This window comes from Tupaia chinensis, unplaced genomic scaffold (assembly GCF_000334495.1).
Source record: "Tupaia chinensis unplaced genomic scaffold, TupChi_1.0 Scaffold000654_1, whole genome shotgun sequence".
In the NCBI taxonomy this organism is placed as follows: Eukaryota; Metazoa; Chordata; class Mammalia; order Scandentia; family Tupaiidae; genus Tupaia; species Tupaia belangeri.
In genome coordinates this window covers 377,094-401,432 of record NW_006160175.1, presented here as the reverse complement: position 1 = coordinate 401,432, position 24,339 = coordinate 377,094, and the positions used below count along the sequence as shown (strand labels likewise).

Genomic DNA, 24,339 nt, shown 5'->3' with positions numbered 1-24,339 from the left:
CGCGTCCCGGACCTGGTGGCTTAAAATTCACGCCGGGCACGTGTGCATGCATGCCCAAGATCCCAGGAGGAGAAGGGATTGCGGTGTGGCCATCCCCCCTGGGGGGTGATTTCTCGCTTTCTGTCTCTATGTCTCTGTCTGTCTGGCGAGTGCACGCGCCCTATGGCAAAAACCTCTACAAAAAAAAAAAAAAAAAGGTACAGCATTTCAACACGACAATGAAAATGTTTTTATATTGACAGAGGTCATGATTGGACAGTACTGTGAGTATACTAAATGCAATAAAATTATTCACATTAAAATGGTTCATTTTAAGTGATGTTATTTTACCCAAATATTTAAAAATCAACACCAAAGTATGTTTTTCAGGAAAAAAACTATGAAATGTATTATAGTATTTTTCCTAATACTATAGTTATTGTTGGTTTTCAGATATCAAACAGGGTCCATTTGTCACTAACACAATAAACTTACCTAAGACCTTTCCTCCTTCTTACATAGATGCTTGCTCCAAAATGGGAAAAAGGTGAATCATTTTAGCACTTGGGTCCTTTATCTATCCTCTCGTACTACCTTCATTATTCTTTGAATGTTTTTAATCTAATTTACAAAAGAGACTGTTATTCACTCAGAGCTAAAGTCATCAGTAGCAGAGGTAATTGGAATCTAGATTATATAAATATTCCTACTCTCATTCCAAAATTCCCATTTGCTTAAAATGAAAAAAAGACAGTTTGCTACAGGGGACTGAAATTATTAAAGTTCTGCATTAAAGGAATGAGAATCCATCCATTTCTTTAGTAAACATTAGTCCAGTGCCCACTATGTGCTAGGTTCCCACAGGTGTCTGAGATACATCAGTAAATCAAACAAAAATCTCTTTCCTAAAGGAGTTTAAATTACATTAGGGGGTGGAGAGAGAAAAAGATAAATACCTAGTAAATAATGAGCAATTTGTTAGGTGACGATATGGAAAGAAAAGAACATAGAAGAAATTGAGATGGAGGAGTACAGCATGGGAAAATGTGCCAGTATTGGGAGTTAAGTGTAGGAACTTTGTTGAAAAGGTGATGTTTGAGACAAGACTTGGAAGTGGTAAGGGGCTAACTGAACAGACATCTAGAATATCAATGTTCCAGGCAGAGAAAAGCCCAAGGCAGAAGTGACTGGCATATTGGAGGACTATCAGAGGCTATGCAGCAAGGTTGAATAGAAAGAACTAAGAGAAAGGAAGTAGGAAAGTTTAGAAGTTAAGAAATAGGAAAGAAGGAATTTAGAAAGCCAATAAAAAGGAGACAGAAAAGTTTCCAAAGGCTTTGGTATTTTCCAGTTAATGAGAAGAAAGAGTTCAACCATGTGACGGTATCAATAGAAGAGATAGGTACAAGCAATGGAGGCCAGGGAGAATCCAGACAAACTCACCAATGCTGACCCCAGTGAAAGACAGATTGGAAGTAAGACCGCAGCAGTCCCAATGAGGATTATTTTAGAAAGGGGAGAGTATGAGGAAAGAAATTAAGAAGAAAAATAGAAAGGCAAAAGACATTTATAGGATGCAGAAATGGAGTACAGTCTATTGATAATGTGTTAATGATCCTCGACTGGTGTCATGTTGGGTAAATTTGCTTTATAAGCTAAGTGATATATAGTGACTGAATGTATAAAGTAAAATTAAAAAAAAAAGATAAAGAACTAAAACATTCAAAGGTAAGTAAAGAGGACACAGGAAGGGGCAATAAAATGCATAGTCAAATTTACTGAGAAAATAGACCAATGTTACTAGTGTATAGACTGAGTAAAGCAAAAACATAATAACAAGACTACAGCTAGAGGGTGAGAAATAGAGGGGGGAATATATACATATATATGTGTGTGTGTGTATGTGTGTATACATATATATATATATATATATATATGAATGAATGAAAGAAACAAGAAAACCGTTGTGCCTCTTCCTCCCTCCTTTCTCAATGTCCCAACAAGATACAGAGGAAATTCCTTCCTAATGGTGATCTTTACGTCTGATTTTTAACTCCTCTGAATCTAAGCCTGTTCACACTAAAACGGGGCAAGTCCTAAACCATATAAATCCAAGGATGGAGAACAGGCACTGGGGCTGAGTAGTCCCCTGTGATGTAACTAGTGATTGTCTAACTAGAGGTTATCTGATTTACAGAATAACAGTCTATATATATTTGAATATGGGTACATATTAAGTATAGGAACTTCATTGAATATGTACCTATATTCAAATACATACATGAATATTATATATGTACCTATATATAAAAATATATACATATATATGGAAAATATATATAAATATACACTTATTTATATATATACACACACACACATGCGTGCATATAAATGAACATTCTACTACAAAAATATTGCTAGCATTTTGAAGCTGACAAACTGCAGTTTTCCCTGCTATTGGTACTGAAAACACTGCTAAACCTGTTAAAGCATATAAAAAAAAATACAAATAATTTCTCAATTTAAAATGCTCACATTTATTTTTATACAGCTAGATAAGATTCAAAATGAAGTAAAATGAATCTTGAGAAAATAAATTATTATTCATAAACAGCATAATTTATCCCCCTCATTTAAAAACAAACACAATTATTCAATTGGCTATTTCAGCTCTCCTAGGTTGAATCTTTATGCTATGGAAACTGAGAGCCAAACTGTTCCACTGTGACCTGTGAAACCCTGAAAAATAATTGGTTCTCTAATTGAAAAAGAAAAGGAGATTAAAGAAGGAAGAAGAGCTCTGCTTCAGGAAAAACGAGTCTAAGGCAATATGATGATGATAGAAGAGTAGACTGGCAAATGTCTAAGAGCCAACAATTAAATTAAAACGAATTGCTTATTTTGTGTGAAATGTGGTTGTATTAGATCTTTTGATAAATGTGATTTCTCTCAGTGATGAAATTTTTCCAATTAAAATAAACTGTAAAATATTGCATTTTAAATTATCCACTGAAATATGCAATTATAGTAACGTATATTTTTTCCAGGCTGTAATGAAATTATGTTCAGATCTATTTGTAGATGTTTACTAGGTCTAAGTAATACGTAGGTCAGGAAAAGTTTCCCTTCTTCCCGAAGTGTCTATAGTATGAACATAAATATTATTCAGACAAAAAATATGGTGTAAAATATCATAAAATAAGAGTAAGAATCTGCATTCTAAAATATAGCTAAATTTCAAGATGAGAAAATTTAGTTTATCAATAGGTAATGAGGAACAGTGATCTTCCTAAAGTTAATAACGTATAAATCACATTTTTTTAAACTAGAAAAGGTAGGTCTCTCTTTCGCCCTTAAGATAAACAGCAAAGAAGACTCACCAATTATTTTTAAATGCCAATTGCTCTTTTAAGAATTGTTTATTTTTCATGTTAGAGAGAGGCGAACCCCTAGCAGGATCTTCACTCCTGACCTCAGCCAACCCAGATTATGGGAACATATGTGTGCACACACCTAGCAAGCACAGGAGGCCTCAGAACTTGACCCTCATACCCTGCCATGCATAAGTATTAAAGTCACCGGGTCTGGGACTCAAACTATGGTCGACTACATGGGAGTCCAGGTCCAGTGACATAAACATTACACCATCTACTGGTTCCACAGATGGTATTTCTCAACTATTTATTTAAGCACCCAGTGTTTTCAGGTTGGCCTAGGAACTGAACCCCAGGTCTGCTGGGCAACTTCCATCCTCCCAAGTGACAGTGATACTTAACGTGCAAACTCAGCTGAGCCATGTACATTTTTGAGAGAGCTTTTCTTATTTAAGTGGCAGAGATAAATGTAATCAAAGAAGGAAAGAAAGATTTAACACGAGGACTTATCTCTCTGTTGTTGCCTTTCAAGATAAAAGGGAGTCACAAGGTAAGAAATATGAGCAGACTCTAGAAACTGAAAAAGGTGAGAAAAGAGACTTTCCCATAGGGTCTCCAGAAAAAAATACAACCCTGCTGACACTGATTTTGGCCCAGTGACACACATGCTGGACTTCTAACTTATAGACATAAAAACTACAAAATTAGAAGTTTGCAATTTTTACACACCTCAATCCATGATAATTTGTTACAGCAGTAACAGAAAACTAATACAAAGCCACATTTATAAGAAGAATGATTCTTAACATCTCTTCCAGTTAAGGTATGCTGAAACTGGAGGGAAACTATGAAAATGGATGAGAGGGACCAGCAGATGGTGTAATGGTTACATCACTGGATTCCCACATAGTCGACCGTGATTCTAGTCCCAGACCTGGTAGCTTAAAACTCACATCTGGTGTGTGTATGTACCCAAAATCCCAAGAGAAAAATGGATTGTAGAATGGTCATCGCCCTTGATTTCTTGCTTTCTTTGTCTCTGTATCTCCAGCAAGCACACGCACCCTATATCAAATATCTCTCTCCAAATGAAAAAACAAAAAGGATGAGAAGTTGACCTAGAATCCTGATGTCACTGGAATATTAAATTAACCAACTCTGAGGGCCATCAAGCACCAGATTTCTTGATTTAGTCATTCTCTGAAAGTCAACTTCCTCACTAATTTACCAATAAAGATCGACTTAAATATACCAACAAAGCATACAAAATTCCAAAGTCATTTTCCAATCATATTCCAATTTGAGAATTCTAAGTCTATATGACAATTGTAATTCTAAATAACACTTTTCATGTTAAGAGTTGTGCCCTCCTCATTTATATTACTTGACAAGCTAGTAGAAACGTATTGGCTTATCAGAAAAATCATGATGCATTTTTGCGTAGGAAAACATAGAAAAACACATCATGACTTTTCAAACAACACAACAGCAATACTAATACTCATTTTTTAATTAAGCTATAAACTGAAGGCATTTGTAATGTAGTTCTTTAACATCTGTTGCCAGTTTAAAAAATAAGTATTGGGCTGAACCATGCAGTTGCTGATATGTCAAAATCGTGGAATCTTAACAAATTTATATGGTTTACTCAACTAATTTCACTTAGTTTACACCACACAGTTTGAAGTGGAGGGAAGAAAAAGTAACTTATTCCTGAAAAAAATCATCACTCCTCTGAACCTTCTGCTAGCACTCTTTGAAATGAAGGAAATTAAGTTATAAATCTTCCTGTAAACCCTGGGGAGAATCTAGCCCATCGGCTTCAGCTGGCATTCTTACTTGCCTATCAGTTAAGAGTTCCTTATGCCTTAATGCATCCCAGTTCCATAACTACACTCAGCCATATACAACACCCTCACTAATCTCTGAAACTGTAAACAATCATCAGAAATAATAATGAATTAGTAACAAGACCCAGAAAGATTAATAAAGAACTAAACAGCTTTTCAAGATCGTTCTGAAGATACCAACTCAATGCTCTAAAACTGAATTATACCAAGAAAAACAAACTGAAAACGTTCAGCTTTTAAATCTCAAAAATTTCATTGGTTGTTTTTAATTTTGCTACAGGGTATGTGCACTCTCAAAAGAGAGGCAGGAAGAGAGAGAGAAAGTGACAAAGTACTGCCCCCAGGATGATGGCCATGGCATATTCCCTTCTGCTCAGGATTTTAGGTGTGAACACACACATGGCATGCTTTTCAAGATGCTGGGCCCAGAATTCAAACTGAGCAATCATGTGGGATCCAGCCACCCTAACCACCATGCCACTGGCTGACCCTAAATCTCAAAATTTTAAGAATCACTAGGCCCTAGGTCCATCAATAACTCTTGCTGAGAAAAAAAGAAAAAAAAAGGAAAAAAATCTCAGATTCAACAAATCACCATCTCAAAGAACTTAATAAAGACCTTGACGATTAAGACATATGCAAAGATGAAAGCCATAATATGTATCAAACAATCTATTATTATTTCCTAAAGTTTACTGTACAGACCAGTGTTACAGTCTTCAGGAAGTGTACTAAAAGCAGTTCAAAACAGTAGTTACAAAGTTTAGAAAGCTTCTTTTGAAAATAGGGCTGAGGCCAGCAGGGGGCGTAGTTGTTATGGCACTGTACTCACATAGCTGATGAAGGCTGGTGCTCTAAGTCCTGGACCTGGGGACTTGAAAATCACCCCAGGCATGTGTGACAAGAGACTGGAAGAGAAGGGATTGTAACGTGGCCATCCCCCATTGCGAGTGATTTCTTAATTTCCCTCTCATTGTCTCTGTCTCTCTCTAGCAAGAGCACAAAATCTATGGCAAAAATCAAAAGAAAAGAAAATGTGGCTATACCTGAACCTAGGTCACATAACTTGTTACAGTGTGGAAGATTCAGAGATGATACACAAAATCTTACAAGTAAAATTGGGCCCTATATTCTCAAAAATTTAAGTTCAGCTAGCGTTCCCTGAGCAACAATGCATGGGCACTGCAAAATAAGGCTTTACAATATGCATTATATATTCCTCACAATAATCTCATGAGGTAGGTATGATGTCCCTCATTATAGATGAAAAACCTACAGCCGTGAAAGCTGGGGTCAATTTGAGAATTCTAAGTCTATATGACAATTGTAATTCTAAATAACACTTTTCATGTTAAGAGTTGTGCCCTCCTCATTTATATTACTTGACAAGCTAGTAGAAACGTATTGGCTTATCAGAAAAATCATGATGCATTTTTGCGTAGGAAAACATAGAAAAACACATCATGACTTTTCAAACAACACAACAGCAATACTAATACTCATTTTTTAATTAAGCTATAAACTGAAGGCATTTGTAATGTAGTTCTTTAACATCTGTTGCCAGTTTAAAAAATAAGTATTGGGCTGAACCATGCAGTTGCTGATATGTCAAAATCGTGGAATCTTAACAAATTTATATGGTTTACTCAACTAATTTCACTTAGTTTACACCACACAGTTTGAAGTGGAGGGAAGAAAAAGTAACTTATTCCTGAAAAAAATCATCACTCCTCTGAACCTTCTGCTAGCACTCTTTGAAATGAAGGAAATTAAGTTATAAATCTTCCTGTAAACCCTGGGGAGAATCTAGCCCATCGGCTTCAGCTGGCATTCTTACTTGCCTATCAGTTAAGAGTTCCTTATGCCTTAATGCATCCCAGTTCCATAACTACACTCAGCCATATACAACACCCTCACTAATCTCTGAAACTGTAAACAATCATCAGAAATAATAATGAATTAGTAACAAGACCCAGAAAGATTAATAAAGAACTAAACAGCTTTTCAAGATCGTTCTGAAGATACCAACTCAATGCTCTAAAACTGAATTATACCAAGAAAAACAAACTGAAAACGTTCAGCTTTTAAATCTCAAAAATTTCATTGGTTGTTTTTAATTTTGCTACAGGGTATGTGCACTCTCAAAAGAGAGGCAGGAAGAGAGAGAGAAAGTGACAAAGTACTGCCCCCAGGATGATGGCCATGGCATATTCCCTTCTGCTCAGGATTTTAGGTGTGAACACACACATGGCATGCTTTTCAAGATGCTGGGCCCAGAATTCAAACTGAGCAATCATGTGGGATCCAGCCACCCTAACCACCATGCCACTGGCTGACCCTAAATCTCAAAATTTTAAGAATCACTAGGCCCTAGGTCCATCAATAACTCTTGCTGAGAAAAAAAGAAAAAAAAAGGAAAAAAATCTCAGATTCAACAAATCACCATCTCAAAGAACTTAATAAAGACCTTGACGATTAAGACATATGCAAAGATGAAAGCCATAATATGTATCAAACAATCTATTATTATTTCCTAAAGTTTACTGTACAGACCAGTGTTACAGTCTTCAGGAAGTGTACTAAAAGCAGTTCAAAACAGTAGTTACAAAGTTTAGAAAGCTTCTTTTGAAAATAGGGCTGAGGCCAGCAGGGGGCGTAGTTGTTATGGCACTGTACTCACATAGCTGATGAAGGCTGGTGCTCTAAGTCCTGGACCTGGGGACTTGAAAATCACCCCAGGCATGTGTGACAAGAGACTGGAAGAGAAGGGATTGTAACGTGGCCATCCCCCATTGCGAGTGATTTCTTAATTTCCCTCTCATTGTCTCTGTCTCTCTCTAGCAAGAGCACAAAATCTATGGCAAAAATCAAAAGAAAAGAAAATGGGGCTATACCTGAACCTAGGTCACATAACTTGTTACAGTGTGGAAGATTCAGAGATGATACACAAAATCTTACAAGTAAAATTGGGCCCTATATTCTCAAAAATTTAAGTTCAGCTAGCGTTCCCTGAGCAACAATGCATGGGCACTGCAAAATAAGGCTTTACAATATGCATTATATATTCCTCACAATAATCTCATGAGGTAGGTATGATGTCCCTCATTATAGATGAAAAACCTACAGCCGTGAAAGCTGGGGTCACAGCCTTGTAGTGTGGACTCCACCAAAGGCCTCACTTCTCATGTACACTCCACAGCATGGTGTTGGTATTTACAGCTCAAATACTTACAGAAGTGAATAGAGGTACCAAATGATGAAAGATGGTCTTAATAAAAAATGGCAAGATTTTAAAGGCTTTAATATAAATTGTGGGATGAGGGTGAACTGCTGTGGGCAGTGGTAAGGTGCCAAGAGATGAGAGGAAAATTATTTTAAATCAAAGAAGAACACTTTAAATAAAACATAATAGGATTTCTTTTAATCAGAGAAGCAGCATGGCATAGCAGAAAGAGCTATGGCTTTAGACTCAGATCTGTATTCCATTCAGAGTGGCTTCTCCGTCTAGATGAATGTCATGTGAAGAATGTAACGTTTTCTTATACGCAAAATGAAGATGATATTTGCCTTAGTTCTTTCATAGAATTGTTTTGGGGAGCAAATAAAACAATATAAATGAGGTAAGCATTGAACTGATTAAAAAATACATTATTAATGCTGTCATTTCATTATTGTTCAATTAAGGATTTCATATTTTGAACAGATTTGATACATACTTGTATTAACAAATGTATTAGTGTAGTCTGCTAAAGCAAGATTCGAAAATGGATAGCCTACTGTTGAAACTGCTTTAAAAATTATTCTAAGTTGGATGAAATACCTGATTATAAATAATATATTGCCCTCTAAAATTACCAAAGAAAAAAAACAAAAACAAAAAAAGGCACATACATTGAATAGGCAGCTGTCAAGAGCAGGCACCCGACATCCACCTCACTTTCACCCCTGTACACATCAGAAAGATAGAAGTAAGATTCTTAACTATTTTGCCAAAGACTCCATTGTCAGACAGAGAAGTAGACTACTTCTACTTCTATTCTTTCAAAGAAGTAGAATAGTATTTTTAAAAACAAAACATAAAACACATCAGAAATCAAGGGAAGCAAATTATATTTGAATGCAGCTATCAAAGTACATTAAACATCCATTTATGAAATAATATGCATGCGAGGGAGTCACAGAAATGTGCTGCTCAGGTGTCCTTTTAGGAACAAACTTCCCATTCTTCTTCAAGGAGTGTATTTACCTAACAAGTTCCGAGATTTCGGCACCTTTAGGATTCTCTTTAGTTTGTTACCCAGGCCATGCTCTTCTTGGACAGTCCCAGCAATGACTGAGCATGGCACAGTAGGAAGGGCCAATCATTAGGGCACAGCGTGGATCTCCCTCAACAGACATTCTCTATTCAGGGATCCTGTGTGCCTGGGTTGGTTGGGAACTTGCCAGATCAGCATATAGTCTAAGGTTCTTCCTTCCCTGTCCTACTTTCTCACCTTTTACCCTGTGCATGCATTACCCATACCCTGACTCCTTTAAAAAAAAAAAAAAAAAAGAAAGAAAGAAAAGAAAAAGAAAAAGAAAAAGAAAAAGAAAGAAGAAAAAGAAAAACTCATACACGCCAGCCTCTCAACATCTGCTTCAGGGAAGATACAACTGACAAAGGAAGCTGCTTCTTTTAAAAAAAAAAAAAAAAAAAAAATTATTATTTTCTTCCTTCCTTTCTCCCTCTCTCTCTCTTTCTTTACTAATTAATGATTTGACCAGAGAAGGACAGAGAGAGAGAGAGATGGAAAGTGAGAAAGCAAGCTGCTAGGTCCAAGACTCAAACCGCAGTCAACCATGTGGGAGTCCATTGCCTTTAACCAGCACGCCACCTGCCAGTCCCCCAAAATATGCTCCTTTATTAATCCATTAAATAACAAGGCCTAGCTGCAGGTCTAATAACTACCCTAATTTTGCAGTAGTGATGAATTTAAATGATATTTTGATATAGCCAACATAATTCTAACGTGCTACAAAAGTATACATGAACTCCACAGGTGGCAATGTCAGAGGTACTGCTGTGTCTGTTGTCTAGAATTGAAGGAAATGCTAAATTTCAATTAGAGGTTAATGAAAACAATGATGCCATTTTTTTTCTTTCTTATCTGAATTCACAGATCCCTGGAATCTAGCCATGGATCCCAATTTAAGACCTATTGAACTGAAGTGTGTTTGACTTTGAAAAATTCATTCTCTTAGGATACAGAGACGCACTTCAAGTTAGAATTGTGGTAATCAAAGCTCTTTAGCCTGGCTTTCCTATTCAGATGCCATGAAGTTTGTGAAAATTTGTGTTAAACATAGAATGTGTTACGAGGTACAAGATCATATGCCTAAATGATTTAACTTTGAGAGACAAAAAATGCCCATCTTAATTAAGACCTCAATTTATAAGAACCTCGAAGTCTTAACTTATGAAATTCAAGGTTATAAAATATATAATAAAGTTATTTTTATGCAGAAAGAATATTTCTGTTATAAAAGGACTTACTATACTATTTATTTAAAGTCAAATTCCCATATAGATATTACATCAAGAAGTCCCTTGTGGCACCAGCAGATGGTGTGTAATGGTTACATCACTGGACTCCCACATAGTCAACCTTGGTTTTTTTTTTTTTTTGAGAGAGAGATTTTCATTGTAGGGTGCGTATGCTCGCCAGACAGACAGAGAGAGACATAGAGACAGAAAGCGAGAAATCACCCCCCAGGGGGGATGGTCACGCCGCAATCCCTTCTCCTCCATTCTCCTCTCCAGATCTTGGGCACGCATGTACACGCGCCCGGCATGAGTTTTAAGCCACCGGGTCCGGGACACGAACCGCGGTCGACTACGTGGGAGTCCAGCGACATAGCCATTACGCTAACTGCTGGTTCCCAAGTCAACCTTGGTTTGAGCCCCAGACCCCGCTGCTTAAAACTCATGCCAGACGCGTGTGCATGTGTGCCCAAGATCCTAAGGGGAACCTGGAGGAGAAGGATTACGGCGTGGCCAACCCCCTAGTGGGTGATTTCTTGCTTTCAGTCTCTATTTCTCCAGTGAGTGCGCATGCCCTATAGCAAAAAGAAAAAAAAAAAAACTCTCTGAAAAAAAAAGAAGTCCCTTGCATCTCCTACCCTCACTCCACTTTCTTCCTGTACTCTAATGTGGGATCAGACTACAATGCTAACTCTATGATTCAAGCTCTTCCATGCCAGGCAAATACTTTATGTGTAGGAGAGAGAAGAGCTAGATTTTCAAAATAGTATTTTCAGATTAAAATAGTGTATGTAAAAAGATGCACTCATTTATATTTTTGGGCAATTACTAATTTGCACTAATTATGAGTGGGAGCCCTGAGTAACAGAACATGAGGCAGACAAGGCAAAGAATAACTGCTTGAAAGAAGGAGTGCTCTTTAAATAAGGAAACAAGATGAAACACTTCAGAAGGAAACAAGAGATGGACTGATTAAGTGGGAATTAAGGCAGAAGACGGAGGAAATGGAAATGGAATCCTGAGAGAAAAAGGTTTGAGACAGCAATGAACTGCAACAACTGTACAATTTTGTTAAGAGATGACAGAGAAGCACATCACTGAAAACTGCTACCAGAATTACGATAGCCATACCAATCGGAATTAAAATATGAAAGAGAGACAGCATCCACCATCTACCACTAGTCAAATGACTCCAATCAAATACACTGCCCTAAACCATTCCTTTCTCCAATGAAAGAAGCAAAAGAGTGGAGGGGAAAAAATGACATAAAAGCTACATGGGCACATATTCACATCCCAATTCACACATGCCTCAGCTTCCTTTCTCTTTGTAGCATCTGTACAGTATTCAAGAAATAAATCTATTTACAGGAATCTTTAAAATTTCTACCACACTGTATCAAAGATATGCTGCATAAGTAAGCAGGTAACTAAACCATTTTGTGGACTTGAAAGACCTCTGTGGCTCCAGGCTAAATAAAACCTCTTTCTTATTTTTTTTGGGGGGGAGGGGGAGAGGTTTTCACTATAGGGCGCATGCGCTCGCCAGACAGAGAGAGAGACAGAAAGCGAGAAATCACCCCCTAGCGGGGAATGGCCATGCCTCAATCCCTTCTCCTCCATTCTCCTCTCGGGATCTTGGGTATGCACGCATACACATCCGGCGTGAGTTTAAGCCGCCGGGTTCGGTACTCGAACCGCGGTCGACTACATGGGAGTCCAGCGACATAGCTATTATGCTAACTGCTGGTCCCAATTAAACCTCTTTCTTTAGCCCCTCTCTTTAGGTTCTATTTCTCAAAGCTTTCAGAATACATTTCCATTTCTTCAGTAACCCAACGGAGAATATAACTGGTAACAATTTATACTTTCTAGTGGTGAGACAAGACAGTCTGGACTCATCTCATAATTTCTTTAAGTCATCAGTTCTATTGAGCCACAACCAAGAACCAAATAATGCACACCAAGAGAAATACTTAATTCTCCATTGACTTTCTCCCCGATCTTTCCATATTAGCATTTATCAAACATCCTTTCCATACAACTTTAACATGTTAAAGGTATGTGGCATTCATTTTGGCATCATCTCTTTATTAGAATGCTTTCCTAGAAAACAGAATTCTCTCTTGTAATATTATATTGTTCCTCGTAATGTAGGCTTGTGAGATAGGTTAGGACTTTGGTTCACACAGAGAAATAAATTGTGTTTCAAATATACAGTGGCATCTAAAACACAGCCAAGTCACTGGGATAATCCACGGTTTATCACTCGCTATTCAAGTACTTTGTCCACTGAAGTATGATGTCAGAAATCTAAGCTTGATTTGTTTTTAAGTGTATAATCCATTAACTGTTTCCATATGCCATAACTATTCAGCTGAAAAATTATTTATAAACCAGTTTATAGGCCCTATCTGGCAAGTATGACGTACCTGTTATAAAATATGATTACTTCAGAAAGCTTACAATTGTGAAACAACATGTTCATAATAGATCAGTCTAACTGAATTACGCTATTCATATACTTTCAGAAAGCCCTTTAATCCCTATTAAGTTAACAGTTTGTGAATAATGAAAGTAATTAATATTCATTTTAGTTGACAAATCCAACGCCAATAACCTGATAGTATACGTTAATCCATTTTCCAACAGCCTGTAAAAATTAACCAACAGATGCTTCCAATCTGGTAAAAAATACACAGGTCATTAGCATTATTTTGATGATACCAAATGTTCAATATATGAATATTGTGATTAAATTTCAGAGAGAGATATATATAAACAATGTTCTTTTATAACCTTGTTAAGTCTTAACAGAAGCTGAAGATAGCAAAATATGGCAGTCTTTCCTAAAATGAAAATCAGCATTTGTTATTCAATTCCTCATTCTTATGCTTCAACTAGAACACTGAGTTTCACTAAGAGTGTAAGAGCAAAAGGAGCACAGGGAACATGTCTGCCTTACTTACTCTAGCATTCCCAGTGCCCCAAACAAGGCCCAACATGCAATATCCACCCAGTAAATATTTGATGACTTGAGTGGTGGTAACCAAATGGAAAGTGAGAGACGAAAGAAAGGAAGGAAGGAAGGAAGGAAGGAAGGAAGGAAGGACGGACGGACAGACGGATAGGATGATGGACTGAAAGAGAATAAATAATAGGGAAACAAAAGATCTGTAAAAGTACCCACATTTATTTCCAGTACTTAGAACATAGAAACTAAGTTTATCTCAAAAAGCTATAACAGAAAGAAGCTAGAAAACCAAAGTGAGTAACTCAACAGCAAAATAAGAAATAAAAAATAAAGTTATACAATTAAAATGGGGGAAAAATGTTGATTTCACTGGGAAAGGCTTTAGAGGAGTTTTGTACTTAAGATATGGCAGAAGCCAGATGGTGGTGCAAAGGTCAAATGTTATGCTTCTTAAAATAACACCCACATAGGGACCAGCAAATGGCGTAATGGCTATGTTGCTGGACTCCCATGTAGTCGACCACGGTTCGAGTCCCAGACCCAGTGGGACTCATGCTATGAGTGTACATGCGTGCCCAAGATCCGGAGAGGAGAATGAAGGGGAAGGGATTGTGACGTGGCTGTGTGCCCCCACCAAGGGGTTATTTTTTGCTTTCTGTCTCTGTCTTTCTGGCAAGCGCACACACCCTATAGCAAAAACCTCTCAAAACAAACGAACAAACAAACACATAAAAGGTTACTGGTTTGTATTTGGAGACCTCCCTGAATACAAAAGGGATGGACTTAAAAAAAGAGAAAGGATACAGAGTAAGGCAACTTTCCCAAAAAAAAGATATGAAGTTAAAAAAAAAAAAAAAAAGTAAGATCTATTTGGGAGGGTATGAAGGGAAGAGGGTATGAAAATTTATAAATACATGAATATGTAAAATAAAGGGCAATAGGAATAAAGAGGAAAAGTCCAAACTCTTATCAAGGATACCTTGATTTATCTACAGACAGATGGGGTAGGATAGTATTGTGGGACATCAGAATTTTTTAGTAATGAGTAGACCAAAAAACAAGATCTCAAGTAAATATGGTGAAGGTTAAATAAATTAACCCGGAGAAGACTCAGCTCAGGGACAGGTCCACCACAGGAGCTCGATAGTTATTAGTTCTTCTCCTTTTCTAACTCCCATGGTATTAGACCTGCAAACCCAAGTAAACTGAAGCTAAAAGTCTTGGAAACCTAAAGCAGTGTCTACTATAAGAAAAAAAGCCATACTTACAAGAAAAGAAAGACTATGTGAGAAAAAAATTAAAGGTTCTCTTTAAATGACTGGATTCAGTTCTTCTGTTCTTATTATTTTGAATGCTCAAAAATTAGAAATGCTCATCTTAATTAGAAAATAACCCTATTTCTTAGCCCAAGGAGTTAATGTAATAAAAAATATATATTGAAATATGCCATTTCTCTAAAAGAAACAAGTGGAATTTCACCTGTTGTACAATGTATACATGACCAGGTTTAATTCTGAATTCTTCAGAAATTACAAAATTGATTCAACCAAAGTAGTTTTTGGAATCATGAGGGACAGACAACCATTTGAACCCAATGCCTTAGCAGCCAGGTCGTGAAAAGGGAGGTAACAGCGAACAACCTGCTCGATCCAGCAGCTCATAGTCTTGTTTAAGTCTTTCTGTGTTTCTCTTCTTTCTTTTCCTTTTCTCTCCTTCTGAGCTTCCTATTAAATATCAGCATAATATCCTGTTTCTCTGAAAGCAGCCATGACTGGCCTTTTCCAATGCATATCTATTAATGATACCAAAAATCACACTTAGGACTATGTAAATAATGCTTTCTAGGAATTATTCTTTAGAATGCAAATCAAAACATATTCACCTTCACAGTTCATCTTGAACGCATTGTGAAAGGTTGGCATTGCTCATGATCACAACTCTGAGCTTCCTCCATCTTTTCTGTTCACCCTGGAATAAAGATCTGCTTTCTTCACAAATTTTCCTAGTGTGAGCTTACTAAGAAAATTCTATTCTCAAAGACCAAAATTTATCATTGTTAATATTTTACTCAAGACCAAGTATCATCCACAGTCACAGAAAAGAGAAAGCAACATTTAAGCTGAAACAAAAGATGCCATATAGTCTTCTCTCATCCTCTAAGTCAACTGATAGGGGCCAATGGGCCAGCATGTACAAAGGCAGGGAGGGGTAGAAATACAGAATATTCTGAAGAAAGATTATTTTTCACCCTAATCTTTATAACTGGTGTTAAGAGTGAGCAAACACAACATTTTTTTTCAACCTTGAATCTCAAGGCTAAAGTTAGATGACTTAAGAATTTTTTAAAAGTCCAATTATTTCATTTAGGGCTAACACTACAGCTAAATTAAAGACATGCTAACAAGTTTCCCTTTTGAGCCTCATTAATTAAGATAGTAATCAGAGTAAAGAGAAAAAGAGAGAGAGGGAGAGTAACTGGATGGCAGCATTACTTAAATAGCTTTTAGGTCCCACCATTTGTACCTACTAGGCAAGCAAAGAGAAAACTAATCAATTCCAGATTATAAAACCTGAATTTCTGAAGTGTTTTACATGTAAATACTCACTTAAACTGCCATATATTTTCTTTGATTGCCTAAAGAGTGTGCTAATCTTATTCAAAAAAAAAATTTGATTCTCCATAATCAAAAGGTAAAATTAAGATCTGCTTACTTTACAAATTTTCCTAGGGTGAGCTTGCTAAGAAAATTCTATTCTCAAAGACCAAAATATATCATTGTTAATATTTTACTCAAGACCAATAGTGCTCCGGAACCAGCAGTTAGCATAATGGCTATGTCGCTGGACTCCCACGTAGTCGACCACGGTTCGCGTCCCAGACCTGGTGGCTTAAAACTCACGCCGGGCGCATGTGCGCCCAAGATCCCGAGAGGAGAATGGAGGAAAAGGGATTGCAGCGTGACCATCCCCTCTGGGGGGTGATTTCTCGCTTTCTGTCTCTATGCCTCTCTCTGTCTGGCAAGCGCACGCGCCCTATAGTGAAAACCTCTCCAAAAAAAAAAAAAGACCAATGGTGCTCAAAAATATCTGCTAAAGGTGTTTGATTACAATGAATTCTAGAAATTTATATTAATTTACAATTACCTTTTAGAAAGAGTTTCTAACTTAAAACGATTTTTTAGAAACCATTTCAAAGAAATAACAAATGAACTCTTAGGGTACCTGTCAACATTCTTGTATTGCTATACCCAAGTTAAATCATACATGTAAAGCATCTGTCTAGATGGTATCTAGTGAACTAGGCATTTTAAGATGTCAATGTTTCCCTCTTTACACCAAGGTCCTTCTCCCACCTGCATCCATCCGATAAGGTCTTTCCTTTCCCTGCCAATTCAGTCAGACTTCAATCAGTCCAAGAATATAGGTAGCAAGAAGATACCAGTGAAAAGGTTCTTTTCAACATTAAATGGTAATGATTGCTCTACATTCTTAGGGCCACAGACCTAAAATATAAGTTCTTGATAACACTTAAAAAGTAACAATATAGGTGGATATTAGCCTTGATATATATGTGGAAAATCTATAGGACTGAATGGAATAAATTCACTTTTATGACAAGAGTAATACTTGAATAATTTTTTAAAAATCACACTACACAGGTAAAAACTATCACAAAACAATTTGGAAAATGAATGCCATTGATGGTTTTTAATGTAAAGATTATATAACCTACTCAAATACTTCTTAAAGCTAAATTTCAAGACACTTTAAATTTGTTATTTTTATCTTAGGTGACTCATAGCAAGTAATTATGTGACAATTGCTGTAATATTAAGGGTGGTAAAATGCTGAGCAGAAGAAGGCTCTCGCTTTGTTTTCCTATTTCACTGACTAAATGAAATCATAATGCAAAAATTATTTCTAAAAATACCCTCTTTTTGAATGTTTCCAGCACAAAGTACTAATAAATATTTTAGATCATGGATATGTCATAATTAAATTGTTAATGATTACATATTGTATTCAAGTACTAAAAAATCGTATCATACATAAATATGTGCAATTATTATTATACATCAATGAATTCTTTTATTTAAATATTTAATTAAAAAAATCTGATCAATCTTAAGATAACTAAAACTATTTTTTTAAAAGAAAGCTTTCTAAAGCAAGAGTTTTACGTTATATTATTAAGAAGAAATAAAACAGAAGTAATTGAAATAACAAGCAGAAAGAAACTAGGTTCAAAATGAGTTTCTCAAGAAAACCTAAGAAGGGGGTAGCAGGTGGCATGGTGGTTAAGGCTCTGGAATATGATATGGCTGACAGCAATCGGAGTCCTGGACCTAGCAGATTTAAAATCATGCTAGGCCTGTGTGCATGCAAGCTCAAAATCCTGAGATGAGAATGGAGAAGGGTTTGCAGCATGGCCATCCCCCCTGGGGAGTGATTTCTCACTTTCCATCTTTCTGTTTCCCTTTCTCTTTCCAGTGAGTGCACTCTCCAAAAAAAAAAAAAATCCCATTTGGTGCAAAAAAATAAATAAATAAATGAAATTTAAAATAATTAATTAAGTTTTACTGTAGGTTAGTGCATAAGAAATAGCAGTATTAAAATTCCAAATCAATAAATAATCATGACATTAAACTTACCTTTTTGTTGGCAACAAAATGTATTCTCAAGTTTACAAAGTAAATCCACATTTTCATATTTATTTTCATTTACTTTTACCCAGAAACAATTTTCAGTCATTTCATGAGGTCTGATCTGTAAAAAAGGGAGAGAGAGAGAGAGAAGACAGCTTCATACATAGTTGGGTGTTTCACCTGTTCCAGCCCACTTGCTATGTATAATCCCAGTGTCCCATAGCAGCTTTGAGATGTCTACAAGGTAGTCTCTGTTAAGACTTCCCCCCCAAAGTGCATGAAATGAAACACAAGCTGGGTAGAACTTTAAATTCTTATTATAAAGAAAATGTTTCTATGATCAAATAGTTCAAGATTGATGAAATGACGTTTTTCTTCATTGTAATGCTCACCTGCACTGTGACTTTTTTTTTTGGAGAGGTTTTTGGGTTTTTTTTGGTTTTGTTTTGTTTTGTTTTTGCTATAGGGCGTGTGCGATCACCAGCCAGCCAGAGAGAGACATAGAGACAGAAAGAGAGAAATCACCCCCCAGGGGGGATGGTCACGCCACAATCCCTTCTCCTCCATTCTCCTCTCGGGATCTTGGGCACACACGCACATGCGCCCGGCGTGAGTGTTAAGCCACCGGGTTCGGGACGCAAACCGCGGTCAACTATGTGGGAGTCCAGTGACATAGCCATTACACTAACTGTTGGTTCCCTGCACTGTGACTCTTGAAAGGCATAATACATTACCAGCAACTGACAGGCTTGTGTGACCAAGAAACCATCTTTCTATAGAATTCAGAATTCCTGTGTGACCTGACTGAAGACCAGCTTCTTAGAAAAAGGAATACTTTTCCCAATAGCTATCAATGGAAAAAAGTTCCTTATAGCACTAAGATTTTTACAATTTTGAGAAATACTTTGTGTAGAGTTCAATCAAGATAATGTTCAATTATCAATTTAATTTCAAATCAGATTCCACGGGAAGAACTTCAACGAGTCCTAAATTTAAAAACCAAAAAGCTTTATTCAAGACCAAAGCACTTTGTCTCCACACTTTTTTCCTTAAAAATAATGTCATTTTATTTACTGTCACTTTGATTAAGATTTCCATTGGAAAGTTTACATAAGTAAATCTAAAATAAAAATTTAATCCAAGTATGCTTTCCTCCATTCATTTGTATTACCTTTAACCAATTCAATCTTCTCATGCTGATTTCAGGTTTAAATTCTTTCTTTGGTTTCAACCCAAATGGCAGGGTTGGTACAGGAGCGTTTCCTCCACCAAGAAATCCAAGCGGGGGTGGAGGAGGAATAGAACCACCAAATGGTATCCTGGAAGTGGAGGAGGTGGTGGAGGAGGGGGGGGAGGTGGCAACCCTCCACCAGCAGGCAGGAGGGGAGGAGGTGCTGGCTGTCCAGTTCCATCTTCTTTTGATGGGAACAAAGGAATATTCGTACCAGCTGGCAAAGCACCAAACTAGAAAAAATAATAAGAATAAGAAATACAACAAAGAACATGCCTATAAAACGTGTAAAAGCACACTATACTGAAGAGTAATGTATTGTTTTAAACTAAAAATAATTGTATATTGGTAAAAACATACTTTAATCTAAAAATAAAAGTCCAACCATTTTTCTTCCAATTTAAGAATATAATTATAGCTGAGGCCAGCAGATGGCATAGTGGTCACATCACTGGACTCCTACATGGCCAACCACAGTTTGAGTCCCAGACCCAGCTACTTAAAACTCACACCAAGTGTGTGTGTATATGCTCAAGATCCCAAGAGGAGAATGGAGGAGAAGTGACTGTGGCATGGTCATCCCTCTGCAGCGTGACTTATTTCCTCTCTCTCTCTCTCTCTCTCTCTCTCTCTCTCCCCTCCCTCCAATAAACACACATACCCTAAGGGAAATAAATTTCTTAAAAAAAGAGAAAAAAGAATATAGCTTTTGTTTTCATAAAAATGTAATTGCAAAAAGAAATTTGAAATAATTATACCCATCCAGGTGGAGTTGTCTGGAAGGGAAGTGGTCTACAGATTGGAAAATCAGCAGTCTCTGAGGGACAGCTCAAGTCACAAAAGCAGTTAAGTTCACTTAGAGTATGTAGAAAGTATGTAGCAGAGAAAAGGTCTATATACAAAATTCTTTGAAACACAAGCATATAAGTAATAAAGCATAAAAATAAAATAATTAGAAACAGAAAAAAAAAAAAAGACTCAAATGGTATTGCCACATGCTACCTTGCTCAAATTTTATCAAAGATGTTCTAATACAATAGAATTGAGAGGGAGAAAAAAAAAAAAAACAATAATTTTAAGTTGGGCCTACATGGGTGTGTCATGATCTGGTCTCTGGTAACTGGTTTTTCAAGAGACTTTCCTCTAATTCCACGTATGTGACAACCTCAGGTTGATTCAGGACCCTGGTACATGCTGTTCGCTCTGTCTGGAATAGTTCCCCCACCTGGCCACCTTCTAACAGCCCTTTTAGTCAGGTCTGGAATAGTTCCCCCACCTGGCCACCTTCCAACAGCAAACATGCCCCTTCCTCAGGAAAGTCTTATTTGTCCACTAGTTTTAGACTCACAGCGTTCTGTACTTCCCTTCAATAGCACTTGTAAAAGTATAAAATAACTGGGACCAGCAGAGGACGTAATGGTTACATCGCTGGACTCCCACATAGCCTACTACAGTTTGAATCCCAGACCTGGCGACTTAAAACTCACACCAGACACCTATGCATGTGTGCCCAAGATTCCAGGAAAAGAATGGAGGAGAATGGATTGCAGTATGGCCATCTGCTCTGGAGGGTGGCGGGGGGGGTTTCTCCCTTTTTCTCTGTCTCTCCAGCAAAAGCATATGCCCTATAACAAAAATCTTTCTTTCAAAAAAACAGTTTGAAATATGTATTTTAAAAATCATTAACATTCATCTCTCTGGTAGATTATAACCTTGATGAGGGAAATGACTATTTTTAATGTTTACTGTTCTTTCCCCAGCACCTAGAGCAGTGACTGGCACATGACAGCCATTGAAATGTGTAGGATAAATGAATGAAAGACAAGAAAAGGCACAGAGTCATAAACCACAGATGACGTGAGTCCTCCCTCTTCCCCCGAGAAAACACTGATCTACACAGTCAAATGCCACAGAGAAGCAAGGCGAAATCAGGAGTGAGACAGATCGAGCTGTGTCCACTGGTTACTTTTCTTGTTTTCAAGACATGGTAAACTATTTTCTTGAAATTGCTAACTTCAGTTCTAACCCATATACATATGTGTGTGTGCGCACACACACAAACACATACACACATCCTCTCCTCTTGCAAAGGATGGCCATTTAATAAACATTAGTAAATCATTTTAAATGTTTTATGGCACAATTACAAAAAAAGGAGCCATGTATCAAAAGCCTAAAATCAATGACATGTGAGATCGGCACAATGAAAAACAATGTTATAAAAGAAGTTAAGACCACAAATGAAAGAATATGTCTTTTAAAAAACATCAACTGTAAAGTGTAATCCATTCAGGGTTACCCTGGATTATTGTGGTCAAGGACAGTACTGTTCTTGAATGTTAACAATGTATGTATATTATACTCATATTCGTTAATTTTATAATTAATTATTAGCATCTAAATACAAAGACATGATTGAATTTCTGCTCTAAAAGAGTTCATTTAATACAGTAAGCATGATTGTCTTAAATAAGGGTACCTTAAAAAGTGTGGAAAAATGAAATTAAAGTACAAGTTTATTTTGTTACAAAAACTTTTGAAATTTATGCATAGTTTTTTTTTTCATAATATACATTGTCCATAAGCTATTTTTTTTTTTTAACTTTTTTTTTCATAATATACATTGTCCATAAGCTTTTTTTTTTTTTTAACTTTTAAAAAATTTTTTGAGAGGTTTTTGTTACAGGGTACGTGTGCTCGCCAAAAAGACAGAGACAAAATGACAGAAAGCAAGAAATCACCCCCCCAGGGGGGATGGCCATGCCGCAATCCCTTCTCCTCCATTCTACTCTCGGGATCTTGGGCATGCACGCACACATGCCCAGCGTGAGTTTAAGCCACTGGGTCCAGGACTCAAACCACGGTCAACTACATGGGAGTCCAGAGACATAGTAGCCATTATGCCAACTGCTGGTCCCTTCCATAAGCTTTTGAAGATGTATCATACATAGCTCAGAAGGCCAGACATTGTGGCTACGTTGCTTATCCTTTCATCCCCAGCACCTACTCGTGCTTGCTTGCTACATGACTAAAGGAACGATGGCATAAAATCACAGATAACAAATCGTATTTATTCATAATCTTCATAGTCAACATGGCTTTCATCAAACATGAGGTTCTTAAGCTAAATGCAGAGGTTTATAAATACAGACTAAAATCCAAAGAATCTGCTAATCATTCTCGAGAAATGAATATAGTGGCCAAAATTAAATTTCTAATTCCAGGCTTTTTTCTGATAGTCATATAACACCAGCCATTACTGTGTACAATTTAAAACAATTAGGAAACTCCCTGATTTAATCTCGATTTCAATATTTATACTTACTCTCATTTTATACAAAGGCACCACAGAACTTTTATAACTTCTAATTACTTTCCCAAAAATGGAAAATATATATGTTTTAATAAATTGCACTGTTTTAGAGTAGATTTACAAGTAATCCTTCAATTGGAAAAATTTTTTAAAAAAGAAAGTTCTTAAATTCTTATTAGCCCCACTAAAGAAAAACTTGTCATAAATATTCCAGTCATTGTGTATAGCTGAATCAGAAGTACAGAACACAATCAAGTGTTTCTTTTAATGTGAGAGACAGGGGGCCCAGTGAAAACACGAACATTCAATAAAATGCGGTACTTCCTTCTTGTAACATTAAAGAAAGAATAATGATCATCATTTTCCTGTATACTGGAGATTAATTTTTTTTTCTAACACTCAACACTAACACTACTAACTCTGAAGTATCTTCAGATGGCCTCTGTAACCAAACTATCCACTTTAGTGGAAACTTATTTTTAAAAAATAATAAAATGGACAACGGTACAGGAAATAGTAGAGCTAAAACCATTTCATCATACCTATAACTTTAGACGAAAGGAAAATAGCAAAACTATGTTTATTGCTCATCATCTTGTATGTAAATCTACAAGAAATTTAGCTATGAACATTCAACCTCCTTCCTTTCATCCATATAAAGTATGCAGCTGATGTATTTCTTGCTATCTAAATGTTTTATGTGTAGAGGGTATATGTGAGCTATCTGCTTCATAATCCAGATTTGCTCTCTTTTTTGTCATGTTTTAAATCTGTTTACTTTTGGAAATTGAAAAATTATCAGAAAATGTTCTCATTCTGCTAGAGGTTATCTTTCACTGCAAGGTACCCATAGGCTGAAGGTTTTGAAAAATAAATAGCTTGAGTAATAATTTCCTGTAGTGGGATAAAGATCAGTGATGAATGACAAATCTAAGAGTAAAAGATTTTCTTACCCTTTATGCTTAATTACTTAGGAAATATGTGACATAAGGAACAAAACCCAATGAAACATAAGGAAGTAGATTAATTAGCAAAAGCTTAATAAAAAAAGAGGAAAAAGTGGCACAGTAAGTTTTAAAAATAAACACAGCAGAACAGAAATACAGATACACAATACTATGAAAACTTAAAAGTGAAGTTAAAATTTAAATATTTTAGTGCTAAGAAGATATAACATGACCTTTGCTCCCTTGGTATTTTTTTCAATCCCTAAATAGATTCAAGATGTTATTTTACCTGTGATTTAAAAGCTTGTAATTCTGCTTGAAGCTCATTTATCTTTGCCTCTTTTTTCTGCAATTGAGCCTGAGTTTCTTGGTGGTCAGTAAACTCTTTTTCAAACTAAAAACAAAATAAGGGAAAAACGGAAATGAAAATCACTACTTTTCACATAGAAATATGACTCTAATGACCTATCAGTAGAACATACATTTCCGAACTGTTTTTATGAT

At 36.4% G+C, this 24,339-nt stretch overlaps 1 protein-coding gene across 1 annotated transcript in view; it reads right to left on the bottom strand.

The window, feature by feature from the left end:
- DIAPH3 (diaphanous related formin 3) overlaps positions 1-24,339 on the bottom strand; it is a 556,802-nt gene that overhangs the window by 323,941 nt on the left and 208,522 nt on the right. The window contains 4 exon segments of the mRNA XM_006159773.3: positions 18,351-18,465; positions 19,516-19,661; positions 19,664-19,808; positions 24,125-24,229. Of these exon segments, the coding sequence (XP_006159835.1) occupies positions 18,351-18,465; positions 19,516-19,661; positions 19,664-19,808; positions 24,125-24,229 (511 nt within the window).